General features: G+C 46.7%; 2 protein-coding genes across 2 annotated transcripts in view; one reads left to right on the forward strand and one right to left on the reverse strand.

Annotated features, from left to right (window-relative positions):
• Positions 1-3,508: 3,508 nt before the first annotated feature.
• On the reverse strand, positions 3,509-8,199 carry TOMM34 (translocase of outer mitochondrial membrane 34). The gene is made up of 7 exons (XM_030963284.1): positions 8,053-8,199; positions 7,873-7,972; positions 7,583-7,735; positions 6,858-7,018; positions 6,446-6,590; positions 5,723-5,849; positions 3,509-4,561 (listed from the first exon to the last, which is right to left on the reverse strand). The coding sequence occupies exons 1-7, from the start codon at positions 8,174-8,176 to the stop codon at positions 4,463-4,465; spliced, it is 909 nt and encodes a 302-aa protein (XP_030819144.1). The 5' UTR covers positions 8,177-8,199; the 3' UTR covers positions 3,509-4,462.
• A 66-nt stretch (positions 8,200-8,265) lies between these two features.
• Positions 8,266-19,603, forward strand: part of STK4 (serine/threonine kinase 4) — a 49,148-nt gene continuing 37,810 nt past the window's right edge. The window contains exons 1-8 of the mRNA XM_030963399.1: positions 8,266-8,360; positions 11,140-11,220; positions 12,053-12,181; positions 14,639-14,753; positions 15,269-15,433; positions 15,833-16,000; positions 16,569-16,706; positions 17,383-17,511. Coding sequence (XP_030819259.1) covers positions 8,329-8,360; positions 11,140-11,220; positions 12,053-12,181; positions 14,639-14,753; positions 15,269-15,433; positions 15,833-16,000; positions 16,569-16,706; positions 17,383-17,511 — 957 coding nt within the window. The 5' untranslated portion in view covers positions 8,266-8,328. The remainder of the gene's footprint in view (positions 8,361-11,139; positions 11,221-12,052; positions 12,182-14,638; positions 14,754-15,268; positions 15,434-15,832; positions 16,001-16,568; positions 16,707-17,382; positions 17,512-19,603) is intronic.

The following is a 19,603-nucleotide window of genomic DNA, read 5'->3' on the forward strand; positions in this document are numbered from 1 at the left end:
GCTGTGCTCAGAGCCTCTGGGTTCCTACTCTGGGATTGCGGATTGGGTTTCTCATCCAGGCCTAGCAGGGCTTAATGAGCAGTATCAGTGTCTTTGGCTGTAGTATTCCATTTCTTAAATTACATCCTCTATTTTCTGGACTTAGTTGTACCACAGAGACCTGTGTGGGCTCTTCCTGTGTTGATGAGGGCAATGACTTTGCTATCATAAAGGGATATAGGAAGGGTCCTTGCTTTTCTGTAGGTGTAGTGGAGACCAGCGCAATCATTCCTGGGAGTTCCCAGTGGGTTTTTTTGTAGGTACCCTATAAAATATCCTTTGTGTGCTTGATCAGGGAGCTGGCCCTGCTGCTGAGGCTGGGATAGACACACTAACAAAGCAATTCAGACTGTATGTACCCCTTTGAAGATATTTCAGATATCTTCTTGACTTGTGATGTCAAAGTAACAGTGTTAATCCAAGTTTGGGTGAATTTCACGTTTTCTGGATGGAACTATTCCTTTAGCAGTTGAAAATTACATGTGTGGGTTTTCTGTTTCTTGCAGACTATGGGACTGAGAGCAAGCCCTGAGAATGTTGCTGTTGAAGAACAGGAGCAGGAACTCCACCATGCTGTTGGAATCATGCCCATACAGTGACCCTGGCTTGTCTTCACATGCCCCATCCTATTGTTTGTGTGTATTGTAACCCCTGTAGAGTTGCCTCCTCCTACACCTGTAAAAATCCTCACATTAAATCTCTTCTCACCACTGAAAGCACCTTGTGAAGTGTGATATGGAACCCAGCCTGGGGCAGCTGCCCAGAAAATGATGAGTGCTGATGAATCATCATTTTAGTGAATTTGTTGGGTTCTGTAGTTTTATTTGTTCATGTAGCTGACACCAATAAAGAGCTGATACTTCCACCCCCACAAAGGGTTAGTTCCCTTGGCAGGGAGACAGCCAAGGCTTTGCTTCTCCCAGGTGGAAGGACGGACTCAGGCTGCAGTAATTAGGGATTGAAGTTGGTGGTGCTGGTGTAGTGTCAGTCTGGAGAGCTGACAGAAGGGACATACAGCATTACATTAACAAATTGCCAACCAACAGGCTCCTCTAATCCTTTCTGATTCCCTAGGAGGATGGATTTAAGCAAAACAGGATGGATTGCTGCTGTTCTCCTCCAGTAATGAACCTTGTAGACCTGCAGCAATGCTCGAGTGTCTCTGCTGCTCACCACGGGGTCTGTCTGTGTGTCTGTGGTGCACAAGATCAACTTTTTGAGGTATTGTGGGGCAGCTGTAAATCAAAAGCTGTGTTTCCCATGTGTCTCTGTCCAGAGGTTCCCAGGAGTCACTGAAGTGCCTACAAGCATTCATGACTGCATTGTGTCCCACGAGGACACCTCCTGCTTGCAGGGGGAGCTGGGACCTGTTACTGCTGCCTTGTGCTCCCTGTGTTGCTGTCACCACCCTGGCCTTAATGCTCTGCTCTGCCTAGTTAGGAAAGGAATCTCAGTCCCTAGAGACTCCTCAGTGCTTGAGGCTGGTGATGCACTGACCTCACTTGACTGCTACCTCGAGCTGGCAGGAGCACACCTCCACCAGCACCACCCACCTGCTTTCTGTGCAGCTTCTGCTGGTTTTGCTGTCTCAATCCTCCTCCTGTGCTGTATCATACTCTCCCTTCAGCTCCCTGCTGAGTCACCCCTCCTACCTCTTGTTTTCCTTCCAGCATTTTAATAGAACCACTTACACATTTGCTCCTGCATGGTATCTGCTCTGCTCCACTGGGATTCTTCACTGGGGCTTTTCATCATTCCTTTTTCTCACCTTCATTTCACCAGTTCTTCCTCTGATGTCCTTATATATTTATTTTCCTTTTAGTGGATGCCTCAGCCTGAACTGTTCACTGTTTAGATATCATCTCCTCAGTGAGATGCTTTTAAAGGACTTTAATTCACTTCATATACAGGACCCTGATTTGTTATTTCTCTCAAAGTGTCACGGGCTGGAAGTTTTTCTGCTTGGTCTCTAGAAGAAAAACCTGTATTTGCAGGAGTGTAATGCACAAAAGGAGAGCTGGAATGGAGCTGTACAGGTAAACTTCATTCTGCTGTTGTTTAGCCTGGCTGCAGCCTTTTTTCAGGTGTAACAGGGCACTTCAGGTGTGCCTGTGACACCACCTACAGTGCCAGATGGCTGTGCTGGGTGAGCCCTCCTTAAAACCAGAGGTGGGGCCCAGGAACACAGGGATAGCAGAATAGCCTCTGAAAGGATATGAACAAGGACAAGAGGTTTTAAAATGATGATCAGAAAAGGTGAAGCTGGCCCTTGGATCCCTGATGATACTAGAAATGATTCAGAGTAGCTCCCTGGCTGCAGTCTGAGGCTTTAGGGAGTTGAGGGAGCAAAGGAAACGAGTCTGGAGCAGCTGCTGTGTCTGAGAGGGGCAGATGAAGGTGAGTCCTTGTCACAAACCCTCTCTGTTGCCCTGGGGCCAGCACTACCTTTGCCCACCTGGGCAGTGTCAGCACAGACAGCAGCACCTCAGCAGGAGCAGAAGTGACCCTGAGCTTGCAGTGGTGTCTCACTGCTGTGCATGGCCTTTGTCCACCTGCTGCTGTTGCTGGGGAAATCTTTGGTGTCAGGCACAAACAAACCTGCTGTTTTGAGGGGAAGGAGATGGTGACTGCTGCTGCTTAGGGGTGCTGCAATGAGCTGCTGTTGAACAGAGCAGGTGTCTGCCTCTCAGGTACCAGCAGGGCTGCCAAAAGGAGAGCTCTTAAGTGAAGCCAGTCCTACTTCTGGACTCCTACTCCTAGTGCTTCTCTGCTGTGTGCTTCCCCACCCTGGAATCCATCACACCTGCCCCAAGAGCCTGGGAAAGGGCTGGCTCTGGGATCAATGGAGCTGCCATGCTTAGAAGCAGGAACGGAGTGAATGGAGCAATTTGTGCCCCTCAAGGAGGGCTTGTTCCAAGCCCTGGCACATTACAGCTGATGGAGTACAGTCCCTGGGAACAACAAAAAGCTATTTAATGTCAGGCTAAGGTAAGAGGTCTTTGTCTTCAATGGCATTAGAGGGATTGCTCTCTATTTAATCGCTCTCAAAATTAAATTCAGGGGTACCTGCCTGAAACACTGCTGGGAGAGACAAGGTAGGAAACAAGTATTTTTGAGCCCTGACCAAGGGCTAGCTTCTTTTTATCTTATAATTCTGTATTATGAGTTGGATCAGGTCAGCATTGCCCAGCATCTTACTAGCTGAGGCAGAGTGCAAGGCTGAGCAATGGTTGGAAACCCTGATGCAGTGCTGTGCTCTCCTTGGCATGCCTTTCCCAGCCCCAGTGTCCCTGGAGCTTTCTGGCTCTCTGAACTCTAACTTTAATGGCAACTATGAGCTGAGGTCACTGTCTGAAAGAGCAAAGCCCTGTACAGTGCCTGAAGTCCTCTGACAAACAGAGGGAACAGGATGAAATGGTTAAACAAGTGTTTCCCTTCCCCATTCCATCCATCACAAAAAACACAGTCCTAGAGTGAAAATAAACATGGCTTTAATGAGAACAGGTTTTAACAGTACACAAAGTAACTCCAAGTATCTCTTTATCTACCATTTGAAATCAGTGCCATCAATATCAGATCAGGAGAAATTTAAACATGCATTGAAGTAGTAAGCCAGACCTCAGCTGGGGTGTTGCTGTGTATTTTCCTCCCTGTAACACCCCATAGCAACTGCTCCAAAAGGCACAGAGGAACTAAAGTGGTTTTTCTTTTTTTTTTTACAAAAAACACAAGACAAAAAAACCATTGCAAAATTCCCAAGCACCCAGAATCTGAAAGAATAGTGCACAGTGTAACAAGGCAGGCTGAACTTGCTGCTGTTTTCTTAAATGTGCAGAATAATTAAAGAAAGCTGCTACTGTGAACATCTGCCCAGCCACAGTAAGCAGCAGAACCCAGCAGGCATCAGGGGGGAGAGGGAACAAGCTTGGCCCTGTGCAATAACTGTGCCCCTGCCACAAGGAGGGTATGTGGTGCTCTGGCAACTACAGCAGTTCTTGCAGCCACTTTCTTTCAGTAACAGCAGCACAAATGCAGCAAATCTGTCACCTGAATAAGGACTAAAACCCCTGGGCTTGTAGCTCTTCAGACAGGAACAGCCACTCCTGTGCATCTTAGCCAACATGTAAAGAGTCCCTGAGGCCAATAGTTAGAGGCAAGTTGACTTCAACCAGGAAAATGAACCTGAATGCCTCTTGGGGAGGGGCACTAAAACTATGCATGATCATAGAGCCAGCTGAATAGAGTTTGATACAGATTACGTCTGAACAATCACTGTGCTGGTACAGAACCTCTCAGATCTCAGCAGCACTGGAAGATAGATTTCAACACCAATCCTGCATTGACTGGTCCCTGTATCAACAGCAGAAGGGAGAAAGCTTTTCTCTGCAGTAGGAAAGAAAGCTTTCCTTGTTGCTTGGTTACCCTAGGCTCTGCTCAGTTCCTGCAGCAATCTCAGTGCAGCTGTGTTCTTTGGTTCAGTTTTCAACAAGCTCTTGATGTCAGCAATACTTGATTTGTAATCCTAGAAAGAGAATATTTTATATTTTTATTTCATTAATCATTTACTTCATATATATATTATTTCATCAATATGAAATCCTAGAAAGTGAAGGGTGTTGAATTTGCAGGCAACTCTGACATGAGAAGAGATGAGAATCTTGACTCCATGTTTCAGAAGGCTGATTTATTATTTTTTGATATATTAAAAGAAAATTATATATTAAAACTATACTAAAAGAATAGAAGAAAGGATTTCATCAGAAGGCCAGCAAGGAATAGAAAGGAATGGAATGATAATAAAATCTTGTGACTGACCAGAGAGTCCAAGACAGCTGGACTGTGATTGGCCATTAATTAGAAACAACCACATGAGACCAATCAAAGATGCACCTGTTGCATTCCACAGCAGCAGATAATCATTGTTTACATTTCGTTTCTGAGGCCTCTCAGCTTCTCAGGAGAAAAGATCCTATCAAAAGGATTTTTCATAAACTATGTCCATGACAGAAGGGGTAGTGCATTAAAAAAGCAGTCTAAGGCAGAACTACTGCCCAGCAACAGAGGCAAAGACAGCACAGTCAAGCCTGTGAGTCCCTCTCTGTGACTGCTCAAGCACTGGCATTGATGTAGCTATTCTAAAACATGTTCAAACTAGGGCTGAGAAGATAATTCCATCACTCAAGTGCATTCTGAGTCCAACACCAATGCAATATGTATGCCAGTACTGACTCCTGCATTCCTCATGAGACAAAAAGATAAAGCTCACCCTGGTCTCTGTGGTGAGCAGGGACAGGATCTGTGGGAATGGCCTGAAGTTGTGTCAGGGGAGCTTTGTGTTGTGTATTAGGAAAAGGCTCTTCAGCTCTTGGGCCCAGGGTATCATTGCTGGGGGTGGTGCTGTGCAGGGTGAGGAGCTGGACTCACGGGTCCCTGTGGGCCCTTTCTAACTCAGCATAGCCTGTGATTCTGTGAAAAGCAGTTGCCTTCAGCATCTCTAGAAGTAGGATCTAATGGTGATAAACTCATGAGATCCAAAGAGCAAAGTGTGATGTCTGACTCTTAAAGGTGCGATGGCAGAGGTTGTCTAGCACAGAAACAAGCCCTAAAGGGTATCCCTGACTCTGATAATGCAGCAACAGCCATCAAGTCCTAGCCTAAAGCCCTGCAGAAACTCCTGACTTACCTTCAGTTCTTTAAGTGCTTGAGCACGCCTGTAGAGTGCCTTGACATTCTTAGGATCCAACTTCAGAGCTTCAGTGCAGTCCTGTGCTGCTTCCTTGTATTGCTTCAGGCTCAGGTAACAGAGAGCTCTGCAACACACACGCCTGCTCAGAGACCTTTGGCAGCATCCAGTGCCACAACAGAGCAGCTGTCAGGGCAGCACAAAACTGGGCTCCAAAACCATCCTTGTGTGTTGTGTCATCTCATTCTGGAGCTCAAGTTTGTTTCATTTACAGGGAGGGGGAAAAAAGGAAATGGTTTTTCAAAGAAACAAAAAGGAAGATGTTTAGGGCAACCTGCCCTAAAGACAAAGTGCACTTGCACTTGGAGGATGCAGGTTCCTGCCTCTGCCAGTGCAGCACCTGCTCTGCCTGCTGCAACTGCCTTACAAGAACTTTGAGTGTTTAAAAACAGCAATCTGCAGTTTGAGGTTTGTAGGAGAGCAGAGACAAAGCAGTCAAGGGAGAAATCCCCTGGAAGCCCAGAGGGAAGTCTCCAAGGGTTTCTGTACTACCTGATCAAAGAGTGTTACACTACAGGGGAGGCTGCACTTGGGGTGAACCTGAGGGAGTGGTTTTGTTTTATTCATTAGTTTGGGAGCAAATATTAAACAGTTCTGCCAGGAAGTACCATGGTGGCTTTCATACAGGGCCAAGAAATAGCTGGGCAAAGAGCTGAACAGTACCTGTTGGTGTAAGTTGCACATTCCTTGTTGAGCTTTAAACTCTCTGTGTACTTCTCTACTGCTTTTTTATGGTTTCCTTTCTTTACTAATTCATTTCCTTCTTCCTTAAGCACTCTAGCTCTCTCCATGCCAGCAGCAGTCTTGTCTGGAAATGGTGTGAAAGGATATAGAACTCTATAAAACCAACAAGAATACCACAGCCTCACAGAAAACAAATATCCCCATACCAGAGGCAAGACACAGAGACATCAAAAAACCCAGAATCAACCAAAAAGGCTGTGGCAGAACCAGGCCTGGGTTTCTCCAGGCCTCAGCCCTGGCTGCAGACACACCAAGCAGGTGTGGCAGCTGTCTTGTTCAGCACCCTCGGGAGCTGCAGGGCTCTCTGCCCAGCCCAAGGGCACGTTCCCACCTCCTTCTCCCCGTGGTGCAGTTGCAGGAGGAGCGTTTGCCCCAGGGGCCTGGGCAGAAGGGACGCTCCACCTCGTCTGGGCAGAAACAGGCACTGTGGGGATTGGTGGCAGCTTCTGACGCCAGTTCACACCATCCTTCTCCAGCAGGGCTTTAGTCATCCTGGAAGAGACAGCTCCCAGTCACCCTGGCTGGGCCACGCAGTACCAGCCAGGTCATTTTTAACCTGGCCTGTGTGTTAAGTGCAGCATCTCTCTGTTTGCTAATTTCTTTACATGCATCTCAGCTAGGTTTATTCTACAGACAGGACATTTGCAAAAAGATTATCTTCACACCAGCAGGGCTAAAAACACAACAGGATACGGGCTGGGGCTGTGACTGCTCAGGTGAGCAAGAGCCGTGCATTTCACTCCTTGGTCTGGCAAGCAGAGGGCACCAGAAAGAGAGCAGGACTATAGCAGCCTGTAAACACAGAGAGAGGCTTGAAGGATAGGGTACTGAACTTTAGTTCATTATTTCCTTTAAGCCACACACTGAGTAAAGCAAAACCAGTCCCACAGCAATGGTTCCCAGACCTCGACCAGCACCCTGAAAGGCACTAGCAGGCAGAGGGAGCACAGCAGGGACCCGTGTGCCTGGGAGCCAGCTTGGTCCCGCCAGGGCAGCAGGAATGAGCACGGTGGGAGCAGCAGCACCCAGCTGCGGGCACCGGGCACCATTCCTTACCTGTTGACTCCATCGTGCGCCGCCTGCACGGAGCAGTCCACCTGCAGCGCCGTCTTGTAGTCCACATAGGCCAGCGAGTACCTCTCCAGAGCCTCGTAGGCCGCTGCCCGCCGCAGGAGGGGCTTGATCCCGAACGGGACCAGCTCCAGGGCGCTGCGGCGGAGCGGAGAGCGCCGTGAGCCCGCGCGCCCCGGGGCTGCGCCGCGCTCCGCCCGCCCCGACCGCGCCGGGGCCGGCGCTGAGCGCTCCCTCCGGCCCCGCCGGGAGTCCCCGGCCCCGCCGCCGCTCACCTGCTGCAGTCGGCCACGCAGAGGCTGCAGGCACCGTCCTTGAGGTAGCAGGCGGCGCGGTTGGCTAGCAGCACGCTGCGATCCTCGGCGCTGGCATCCCCTGCGCGGGGCACAGCCGCGATTCAGCCGCGATTCAGAGGAGTGCCCCCGCCCGCCCGCCGGCCCCGGGCCGTGCCCTACCTGCGGCTTCCAGCTGCGCCAGCGCCCGGGAGTAGAGCTCGGCGGCCGGGCCGTACTGCCCGCGGCGGAACTCCTCGTTGCCGGCCCGGCGCAGCGCACCAGGGGAACCGGGGCACGCGGCCATCGCGCCGCCGCTGCCGCCGCGCCCGGGAAGCCGCGCCCCTGCCGCCGGAGCCGGGGCGGGCGCTCCCCGCTGGCATCCGGCGGCGGGCGGAAGCGGCGGCGGAGCCGTGCCATGGAGCAGTGAGGGACGGAGCAGCTCGCCGACAGACCGCCATGGAGACGGTGCAGCTGCGGAACCCGCGCCGGTAAGCGCGGGGTGTGTCTCTGCCGGGAGCGGGGATGCCCGGCCCGTGTCACCCCCTTGCTGGCGGCGCGGGGCCGGGAGCGGGGCTGCGGGCGCGCCGAGCTCCGGCCCCCTCGGTTCTCCGGAGCCGCGGGGCCGTGGGCAGCAGCCCCTGGCAACCGGGCAGGTCCGTGCTGGGACAGCCCCGCACTCAGGTGCGGGAAAACGGCTGAAACCGGAACGCTGGGGGAAAGGCGCTGCCCGCGCTGCTGCGGGAGCTGCCGCCGGCTACCGCGGCTGTACGAGCTGTGCTGGCCCGTGCCCGTGGGGTGACACTGCGCCGGTCACTTGTTCTCCCGTCGCGTCTCTCCTTGGGTGAGTTTTGTGCGGGTCTGTGCCCCCGGTGCCGTGTCTGGGCGCGGTGCCCAGCCCTGGCACTGCCTCCTTCCCGCCGTGCCCGGGCACACCGAGTACACCGAGAGCACCGAGCAGACAGGGCGCACTGGGCATACCGGGCACAGCGAGCACACCGGGCACACCGGGTACACGGAGAACACCGGGCACACTGGGCACACCGAGCACACCGGGCACAGCGAGCACACCGAGCAAACTGGGCACACCGGGTACATGGAGCAGACCAGGTACACTGGGTGCACCGGGCGCACCAGGCACACCCGACGCACTGGGCACCGAGCAAACTGGGCACACCGAGCACACTCAACACACCGGGTGCACCGAGCGCAACGGGCGCACCCAGCCCGGACCCTCGGGAGTTTCGGGGCGAGCCCCGCGCGAAGCCGTGAGCCCGTATCTCGGGCTGCCAGGCCGGGCCGGGCTGCGGGGCAGAGCTGGGATGAAGTGTCAGTGTCAGAATCCTATCAGTGCCTCGCAGCTGGGGCCCGGGAACGCTCCGGCAGCGAACAAAGGAAACTGCTGGCGCTGGTCCCCAGTGGCATTGGCCTCTTTGGTTAAACAGTGATGTATATTCTGTTAAAAAACAAAACAAGCTTGGTTTTATTCTATAATTGCTTATGGGGCAGGTGATTAAGATTAGATGTGAAAAACAACAGAGGTGAGATTGGGTTTGTGTTGCTGTTCCATCTGTGTGGTATAAACATCCAGGAGAAAGGCAGAGTGTGTCAGACAGCAGTGAGTGCACTCGGTGGAGCAGAACAATGCAAAGTAATTGGGCTCCTGGTCTGTAGTAGAAATTAGGCTGTTTGCTGCAAGCACAGTAGTTGTCTGGTTATTGTGTTTGGGTATATGAAAAGTCTTTTTTATTTTTCCTTTATGCTAGTAGAATTTAGGCCTCAAACAAGAGGGGTCTGCCTCTTGCGTCACCACATTTTGGGCTCCTTGGAAATGGTGGCTTGTGTGTTTTCTGGTGCATGTGTTACTTGCTTTTCCCCTTTTCCCACAGCTTCTTCCCTCTCCATTTTCACAGGGACAAGTAAATTCTGTTTAATGCTTATCTGAGCAGGGAAGCTAGCAGCTACTTTCAGTATTTCACCACTTCCTGAGTCTGCTTCTATATAATGTTTCCTCTGCTTCAGGAAGCCATTGTATGTGCTCCATGCGTGAGCTGCTCCTCCCGTGTGGCTTTTGTACATAAACATAATAGCCAGGGGTCAATGAATGGTTTTTCATTCTATTTCTGAATAAATTGGGTAAAAAAGTTATATATTTAGTATAAAAATTAGTATTCCTGTAACTAAAAATTAGAGTCCTGATCTTTAGCAGCAGCTGTAAGAGCTTTCAGGAGCAATTCGCAGTTGCGGGCAACCACACGTGTTTTACTTTAAACACCAGCCAGTGCTAAAAACTCTGAGACTCTTTTAAGTTTCTGTGTTTAAAAAACTCGAATGAGCTCGTTTAGGGAGTTTGGAGGGGGTTTTGTTGGCTGTTTTTTGTTTTTGTTTATTGTTGTTTCAGATTTTTTTTTTAGTTCACGTGAAAATGGAAGAGCATTTGTTTGTGGGCTGTTGGATACTCTTACCAGTGACAATAAAATACTGTTTTCAGACCTTTTTGTTATGTAGTCCTTAGCTGTTTCAGGAGGTTTGGTGAACAGCTCTCCACTGTAGACTCAAACAAATATGATTGAGCTTCTTGTTGCTTTGTGTACGGGATCTCCCTAAAAGCTGTACTGGGGGAAAGGGGAGGCCATGTGAAGAATCACAGCACATGGCAGGTTTTTATTCCTAGAAATTATTTCAGTTGATTCTTATTAGCAGTACTTTAAGAGGGATGGCATCAAGATCCTGAGAGTCAGATACAGTTTCCGTTTTCCTGATAGAATCTTCCTAGTAAATGTCCAGGCCCATGAAGTTAAGACCTGAAGTTTTGATGTTAAAAATGTCCAGGTGAGAGCAGTATTGCCTCCTGCCTCCCAACAAATATATTCCACTCATACTCTAAGCATCAGGGAAGGTGATGTTCCCTTTTTTTGGTAGGTATCCTTCCATTCCAGATATTGAAATCCAGCAGATATGTTCAATGGCTTCAAAACTGTGCCATGCTAAGATGTGACCACCAACATATAGATCCTGAAACCGATTTCTGCCTAGAGGAGCTGTAGATTTGTGTGCCTGCTCACATTCTATTCCTTGTAATTCCCAGTCCTTTTTTGCTATTGGATGCTAATAATATTCAGTCTCCTCATCAGGTGAAATAAGCTTACTTCATAATCAATTTACTTCATGCCAAACCATGTTAAATGGTGCTGTTTATTCTTCTGTTTCAGCAGAGCCCAAACTGCCTTAAAATTAAATGTAATAATTTCTCTCTTCTTACCCCTACAGGCAGCTGAAGAAGTTAGATGAAGACAGTTTAACCAAACAACCTGAAGAAGTATTTGATGTCCTGGAGAAGCTTGGAGAAGGGTATGTGTTGTGTTCCAGTGTTCCCAGTGTATATTTTTCTAGGAAAACAGATCTGTGTGATGGAGGTGTGTTCAGTGGATTCAGATGTTTCACTTTTGTCATGGTCCTGTTTCTGAAAGGTAGCTACTGACATAGTGACATTGTTTGGTTAATAACAGAATAAAGAATTTGTTTCCCAAGAATGCAATAGCTTAATCCAAATAGCAGGTCAGCAGTAGGGAGTTTAAAAGTTTGTGAAAAATCCCAGCCTGGAGTTGGTAGAGCCCTGTGGGAACTCAAGAGATTTTGTAGTTCATCCCTGGTACCTCTTGAGGAATATCTGCCTGGTGGAAGTGAACTTGTGATGCTGTGCCCTTTGGTGAGGCAGAGCAGCATGGGAATGCTCCTGGAGTGGCATGTTCACTGCCTTAAGCAGTTTGAAAAGACTGAGTTGTAATCTGCCTGGCTGCTGTAAGTAAAGAAGCTGGAAATAAGAGTGATAATATCTGACAGGAGCAAGCAAACCTCTCTGACCAGAGCTGTAGTTCTTGCTGATGCTCATCTTGTACTCTGTGCTGCAAAAAGAGAATTTTTAGTTGTTGAATTTTTGTGAAAGGCCATTCCAAAGCTATGGTCAGTGTAATGATAGTGTGCTCTTTCCTCACTACCTCAGTGTGCTGACTTATTAATACTTTGTATTACAGTGTTTCAAAGTTTATGGACTGATTATTTACATTAAAATACAAAATAGTTTTAATAAAAGGATAGTTAACACTCATAAAAAGCAAAACCATAATGTGCATTTTTTAAAACATTACTATATTCAGTATTTGTTTAATGTTTTGTTTTCCAGTTCTTATGGCAGCGTGTTCAAAGCCATCCATAAAGAAACGGGTCAAGTTGTTGCAATTAAACAAGTTCCTGTGGAATCTGACCTGCAAGAAATCATCAAGGAAATCTCCATAATGCAACAATGTGACAGGTAAGTGTGTGCTGCAAAACCCGTTATTGGGACTCAAGGAAAAGCATCACCTGTGACCTGGCATTTAATCAAATAAGAGCCATGATCTTGTGTAGGAGCGTCGGGGGTAGGACGGTGGGGACGGATGGAGACAAGAGATCTCTGCAGCCAGGTCTGGAACTTGGGGTTTATTGCAAAGGGCCTGGATGCAGGGCCCTGCTGGGAGCTGCCAGCCACAGCTGGAGCAGGTCTGAGAGAAGAGAGGGGGAGAGAGGATGAGAGGGTAAGAGAGTAAAAGGGGTAAGAGTGTAAAAGCGTAAGAGAGCAGGGTTCCCGTTACAATACAATAAATCTTCCTCTGTGCTGAATATTCTATTTCTCACTAGCCAATCTAGTACAAGATACAAATCCTATAGCATTGACATACAGCCTATAAGAATCACTACATCACCATACTGTGTTACATTTTAAACCCTAAAAACTCCTCTTTGGGCCCCTTCTGCCGAGCTAGTAGGGTCTGCTCTGACCCTTGGACCTGTCTGCAAGCAGAGGGTATTGTTTCATCAAAAGGGGATTACCTTCAGCCAGCCACACCACTGTTTTCCAGTTGTTCAGTAACTCAGGTATCTCAAAGCTTGCCAATCTCACTTATAGTTTCTATATTCTCAAAGTCTTTTGCCAGGCAATCATATTTATAAGGCTTTCCTGCTTCATCTTCCCCAAAAATCTTGCCTTAAATGTTTTTTAAAAGGCTGGACTTGTACAATCAAGTTACATGGTATCAACTGAGCCACCCTAGTTGACCATTTGGGTAGTGCAAAGGTAAGAGCAGAGGTGTAGCTTGCAGCAGGAGAGGGCATTGAGCTGAGAGGAGTAACCCTGCCCTGGCTGCCAGCCCTGCCAGCAGTCGCTGCCTCCTGCCCAAGCACTGTCACTTCTTGGACAGTGGGACCCTGAACAGCAGCTGCTCTGCCTGCAGGGGTGCTGGTGCCTTCCCAGCAAGGCATAGAAAACTGTCAGAAGGAGGTTTTTTGTTTCTGTTTTAAAGGGCACGTGGATGAGAGCCGCTAATGCATGACTGCTCTTGCATGTGCACAGCTCCGTGCTGTCACTTGCTCATGGCAGGACTGTCCTTCCTACTGCTGTCCTGCCCCTGCAGGCTCTGCTGCAGTGCAAGCTGGCTGCTGATCTGAGCATCCCCTGAATAACCTGCTGGCAGCTCTGTGATGGTTGTCGTTCCCCTTTGTGCATGTTTTTATAGGAAGAGGGGCTGTAGTGACTTAGCCAGTGAAGAGCTTGTGGGTAGGGAAGACCCTCTCAAAGTCCAAGGCTGACGGTTTTAATACATTTATTTCTTCTGGTATTGTGAATCTGGCCTTAGGAAACACTACTTTGAAGGACTTCCTGCGTGGAAAGCCATTCAAAATAAATTACATGAGCAGTATAAAACTGTGGTCCCAGTCACTTATTCTATTGCATTCCACTCTCACTGTAGTTAAATGAAGATGACTTAGGGGCAGGCAGCAGAGTGTATCTTGAAAAGAAATTGTTCCTGAAAAATCTTACTGTGTAACTTGAAATGCATTACTACTTTCTCTTAAATTAAATATTAGTATTGTAAGGCCTAAAGTGAGACCTCAGAGTTGTGAACAGCAGAGGGAGTGAATCACTGGAGCATCACATTTTCTGTGCAAGCATTAAGGGACACTGCAGTGTGACTGACCTGCTAGTTTTAAAGCTTTTTCATTAGAAAATGTTCAGCAGAAAATAAATTAAACATGCTTTTGTTCCTTAGCTCCATTCCCATCAAATCAGGGACAGGCTTTCTGTTAGTTTCTGCTTTACCTTTTCCAGAGAACACATGGTTTTTCTGAGCAGTGTATTTTACTAGGTTGTTTGCTTTTTGGGCAGCCAGACAGCTGACTTGAGACAGTCTTAGGTTGTGCTGAGATCCTAAAATGTATCCTGGACTAAATCAAAGAGACAAGTAGGTTCACGTGGTAGTGGGGGAACATTTTTCTTAATGAGCATGATAGTTATGTTCCAGCAAATTGTGGGCTTTATTTATTGTTTCTGTTTGTTTGCAAATGTTCTGCAGCACCTTTTCCAGGGGCTGCTGTGGCCTGTTTCCCATTCCCTGTCCTGCCCCAGCACTGACCCTGCTGTAACCTGGTGCAGGGAGCTGAACCTGACTGGAGGCTAATCACCCCTTGTTTCCGTGGGATTTGTGGGACAGTTTAGCTGCCTGGAGTGACTTACTGGCAGGTCATATGAGCTCTGCTGTGGGAACAGGCTTGGCAGGACGGGGGAGCCCTGTGCAGAATTCAGGGTGTTCTGAAATACTTCTGCTCTGGGTTTCAGTGGCACTTCAGCACTGAGTTTCTAAAACGTCCATAGGATCTCTGCAGTGTATTGTGCTTATTCAGTGATGCTGGTTCCTGGTGTCTGACCCTTTGTTTTATCCCTCTTTTTTCCTAGTCCTCATGTGGTGAAATACTACGGCAGCTATTTTAAGAACACAGACCTGTGGATAGTCATGGAATACTGCGGTGCTGGATCTGTGTCTGACATTATTCGGTTACGAAATAAAACTGTACGTGTGTCCTTTCTCCTTTGAGGGCATGGGGTGGGACTGTGGGTGTAGTATGAGTAGTTAGGGCTTAATTCTCAGTGTTCAGGGCCTGACACAACCATTGGCCATAACTTGAAAGATGCAGGTCCTTTGTTACTCTGAAAATGACAAAACTGATGACATTGAGTTTTGGTTATCTGGACAATTTAATTGGTGTGTTGATTTTCTTGAAAACCCAGATTGATTCCAAGTAAGACCCTACTTTGCCTTTGGTTATTTCAGGATAACAATTACTAGCTGAGAAAGGGTTATGGCATATGAAATGTGGCAGTGTATTTATTTATTTATATATGCTGGTTGTGATCTAATTCTGCCACATAACGCTGTAAGTCACTAACTGATTCCCCATTGATATGGCAACCTTTAGTGAAGGCAATTAAGTGGCAATTAGTGAATCTCAGTAAAATACAGACCAAAGCACCACAGTACTGTGTCTCATCCACTGGTATGTTGGCAGTAACTCTTCCCTTCTTCAGCTCACAGAGGAGGAAATTGCTACAATAGTGCAATCGACTCTGAAAGGACTTGAGTACCTGCATTTTATGAGGAAAATACACAGGGACATCAAAGCTGGAAATATATTGCTAAATACAGAGGGACATGCTAAACTTGCTGATTTTGGAGTGGCAGGACAACTCACAGTAAGTAAAACCAGGGTGGCTGTATACATTTCAGTTTATCTTTTTAACCTGTGTGTGTGATGGGATTGTGGAGCTGGACAAATTGTTCATAGCTGGTTTTTATCACTTTGCACCATGAGATGCTAAACCAGCAGCAGATTAGAGCAGATCTTCCTCTGTGGAAGCTGTTACAACTAAGTAATGGTTTGCAATAGCATTTGTTGCTTATTTTAGGATATTTTTAAGTTCTGTGAGCACATTTTAATTGATCTTTGCAGACTTCTGTATTCTAGTCTTGCTGAGTCTAATAATCTGCAAGTGTGCCAGATAATTAGGGTGATAATTAATGATGATTAATCATTAATGACTTTGTGGCTAATACAGTTCCCGTTGTCTGGATCTTTATCCCTTTCTCCTCAGGACACCATGGCAAAGCGGAACACAGTCATAGGGACCCCATTTTGGATGGCTCCAGAAGTGATTCAGGAAATTGGGTATAATTGTGTGGCTGACATCTGGTCCCTGGGAATCACTGCAATAGAAATGGCTGAAGGAAAGCCACCATATGCAGATATTCATCCCATGAGGGTAAGGACTGTGGCCTTAAATGTATTGCTGTATGGAAAAGGTTTGATGTCATAGCTGGCTGAATCATATATCAGCATGCAATCTTGCTTTTAATGTATAGAACAAGTTGTTTTCTGTCTGTTCTTTGTACTGTTGATTAAATTAAAACCAGGTTTTTGTCAAGAAGAATCTGCATGGGAATAAAAAAAAATCACAATTCTCTTCTGTTAAGACATAGCTGGTGCTCTGTGTTGGACGTGAAGGATATTTTCAGCTAGATTATGCAAAGTGGATTTTTAATTTTTTTTTTTAATGCAAGCACAAATTTTAGGGACTGAATAATGTCAGATTCACACTTTTGGACCACATAATGGCTCAGCCAGATATGGGCACCTAGTGAGAAAAGTCTGTTTTCCTGCTACTTGATCCCTGTGAGCAGATTTGTGTGTAATATTGGCACAAACTCCTCAGAGGCAGCACCTTGAAAAGTCCACTGTTCTTTAGTACCAGCATGTGTTTGGGTGTATTTCTGTTGAATTGTTGGTTTTAAGCTTTGTTGTGAAAATCTGAAATACTCTTCTGCTTTCAGGCGATTTTCATGATTCCTACCAATCCTCCTCCAACATTCCGGAAGCCGGAGCTGTGGTCGGACAATTTCACAGACTTTGTGAAGCAGTGTCTTGTGAAGAGCCCGGAGCAGAGAGCCACTGCAACACAGCTGCTGCAGGTCTGCTTTTCTTAGGAGAGCATAAATTCTGGGGGAGGCTTGTCCAGGGTAGGCTGTGCTGTGTGGCTCTTGAGATGTTGGTTTCGTTTCTTGCTGCTCCTGCTCACTGCAGATTTTACTTTTTAGTAACTTGTTATAAAAATTTCACACTCAACTTCAACTTCTCAGTTCTTCTCTAAGAACCAGTCTGACTTCAACTTCCTCTGTCTTCTCTGGGGTGTTTTTGTTGTTTTGGCTTTCAGAGTTTGTTGTTGGTTTGCTGGTTTTGTTTGGTTTGGATTTGTTGTTTTACTTTCAAATTCCCACCAGCATTGCCAAGAAAGTGTCTTTTAAAACATAAAACAGGGCAGGCTAAGTGTAAGTGGTTGCTCAGAATGTTCCAGGCGTGGTAATGGTCTGTGTAATTGGTTCTTGACAGCTAAGCTAAGGAAAGAAGTAAGTAGAGCTGTGGGTGGTGAATGAGCCCAAGGTCTCACATCAGTTGTGCCCTTGGAGCTTGATCTTGTTTGGAGGGTGGAAAGTCTCCCTCCTGTGCCAAACAGAAGGACTGGATCTTTATTTTAGTAATGTTTTGAGTTAAACCTCAATTTGATTTGAAGTAGGCCATAGTAACAGTGTTTTACTGTTCTGTCCTGCTTTGGATGCAGTGCTTATTTGTTTTTAAAATATTTCTCAGCATCCATTTGTTAAAAGTGCCAAAGGAGTATCAATTCTGAGAGACCTGATCAATGAAGCAATGGACATCAAGCTGAAACGCCAAGAGGCACAGCAGCGTGAACTCGATCAGGAGGATGAAGAAAATTCAGTGAGTATTTAATAGCAGCACTGTGCAAAGTCCAAACTCTCGCTCCTTTCATAAGGCTTAACTGCTTCAGGCTTTGTTTTTGCAATATTTTGTCCAATTGCCAGTGCATTTGGCTTAGTTCTGGAGTTTTCTGCTTTATGACTGTGTAACCTGATAGTTGGTCCCTGCTCAAGCTGTATATGAGTGGGGTGCTGTTCACCTTGTAGTGTAGCTTGAGGCTGGGCTACAAAGTGCTGTATGCAGAAGACTTGATTCATTTTCCCAGTTGGATTCTATTATTTATGCAGTAGTGAGAAAGTTTTCATTGTAGGTTCAGGTCTTAGACTGCTCTCCTTGTACAGAATACTAATATCATCTCTGATGCACTGTGATATAAGTCTGTTGTGTTGTTTTACTGTTGTGCTTTAGAACATCCCTTATAGAAACTTTCTTCTACACAAGAACAACCGACAGAAGCCTGAGGTGAGGGCATGGGAAGTGTTCAGGGCTTGCTGTGAATTTCAGTTTGGCTCTTTGTTTCAGTGGTTACAGCATGTGGATTTGGGAAGCATGTCGAAAGCTGGTTTTTGAGCCTCTGCCTGCTTCAGCCTGAGTAAATGAAATGGGCAGCACAAGGCATTGTATGCCAGCCCTGCTCAGGTGTGACACTTGACAGCATGGTCCATGGTATCTGTGCTGAACACCTTGTGCATCTGGTTTTGCACTCTAGGGCTGGATATTTATTCAGTGTGGAAGTAACGTATTGGTCACATTGCCATGATGTCAATTCTATGAGTACTGTCCCTACCCTGAGTTTTGTCTTTGCCATCCTTCCTTCATTTCTGACTGATCTGGGGTCACAGAGGTGGTGTCTGTGTGGTGGAGTTGAGTCCTCTCTGTTGGTGTGTGTGTTCTCCTGAAGCTTCTCTACTCCATGTCTGCTAGCAGAAAAGCTTCCCAAACACTTCCCAAGTGATGTTAAAACTTCTGATGCAGTCCTTTGTTAAATGATGTGAAGCTAACAAATTTATTACTTCCTCTCACCCACTCAACTCCACACAAAATTAATTCTCCTCTATTAGCATCTTGTGTAGTTTTCTCCTCTCTTGCTATTGGTTTTGAGGTTGGAAGGCAAATTTTATAGACACTCTTGACAGAACAGGTAAAATGCTGGAAACACCAGAACATGGAGAGGTGACTTCTCTCTTTCCATGACACTGAGATGGAATATTACAGCTTGATGTGCAACACCTGTGTGTTTTCCTTCTAACACTAACACAGATCAGTAAGGCCATGGTCACATAAAGAATGTGAACTTCATCCTGAGAACAAAACATGAGCATCTCAGCTAAGGTGAGATGCCTAGAAACTCTTGTGTAAACCTAGAAAGGGACTTCTGTTCCTGCGGTAGGATAGCTGGTCCACAATTTGAAGAAACCAAATGGATTATGGAAATCTTGGCCCAGTTCTTCATGAAGTTCTAGTCACAATCCACACTTAGTGAAGCACACACCACCTGATGGAGCTGCCACCTTTAGTTAACATAACTCTGCCAGGAAGTTGTTCTGCCAGAATTGCTTTGAAGAGGTTGTGTTTTCCTACAGAATCAGTCTCCTAAGCCTTGGCAGCAGTAATTCCAACTTTTGTTATTAGTCTCTTTAAGCAAATGGAAAGATAAAAAGTAATTTTCAAATGTAGTTCATTTTTTTTTTTTCAGTTTATAATGAGTAAAACTACCTAAATGTTAGAAATAGAAGAAAAACAGGATTGAGGGTCTTTTCTTTCCATGTTCCACATACTCTCCAGACTTAGACCTGGTGACTCCTCAGTGAGCTGTACCACTGGGGACAGAGGGTTAGGGTCAGCTCTCAGAACTGCCTGCATGAATAGAAACACTGATGACTGATTGAGTGCTCTAATCTACTCTTACAGACGCTTCAGCAGCTCAGAAATGAGATACAGCTTGCACTGAGAAGTTTCTGCTGATTATTTATCTGTTCTCTTACTTATGCTGGCAGAAAAGTATTCATTAGTTTTCATTACCTGTTTGGAGATGACAGGGAGAGAACAAAGTGCATAAACCAAATGTTGCTTCTGTGTGTGTCTGTAAAAA

The sequence above is a fragment of the Camarhynchus parvulus genome, chromosome 20 (genome assembly GCF_901933205.1).
Source record: "Camarhynchus parvulus chromosome 20, STF_HiC, whole genome shotgun sequence".
Classification (NCBI taxonomy): Eukaryota; Metazoa; Chordata; class Aves; order Passeriformes; family Thraupidae; genus Camarhynchus; species Camarhynchus parvulus.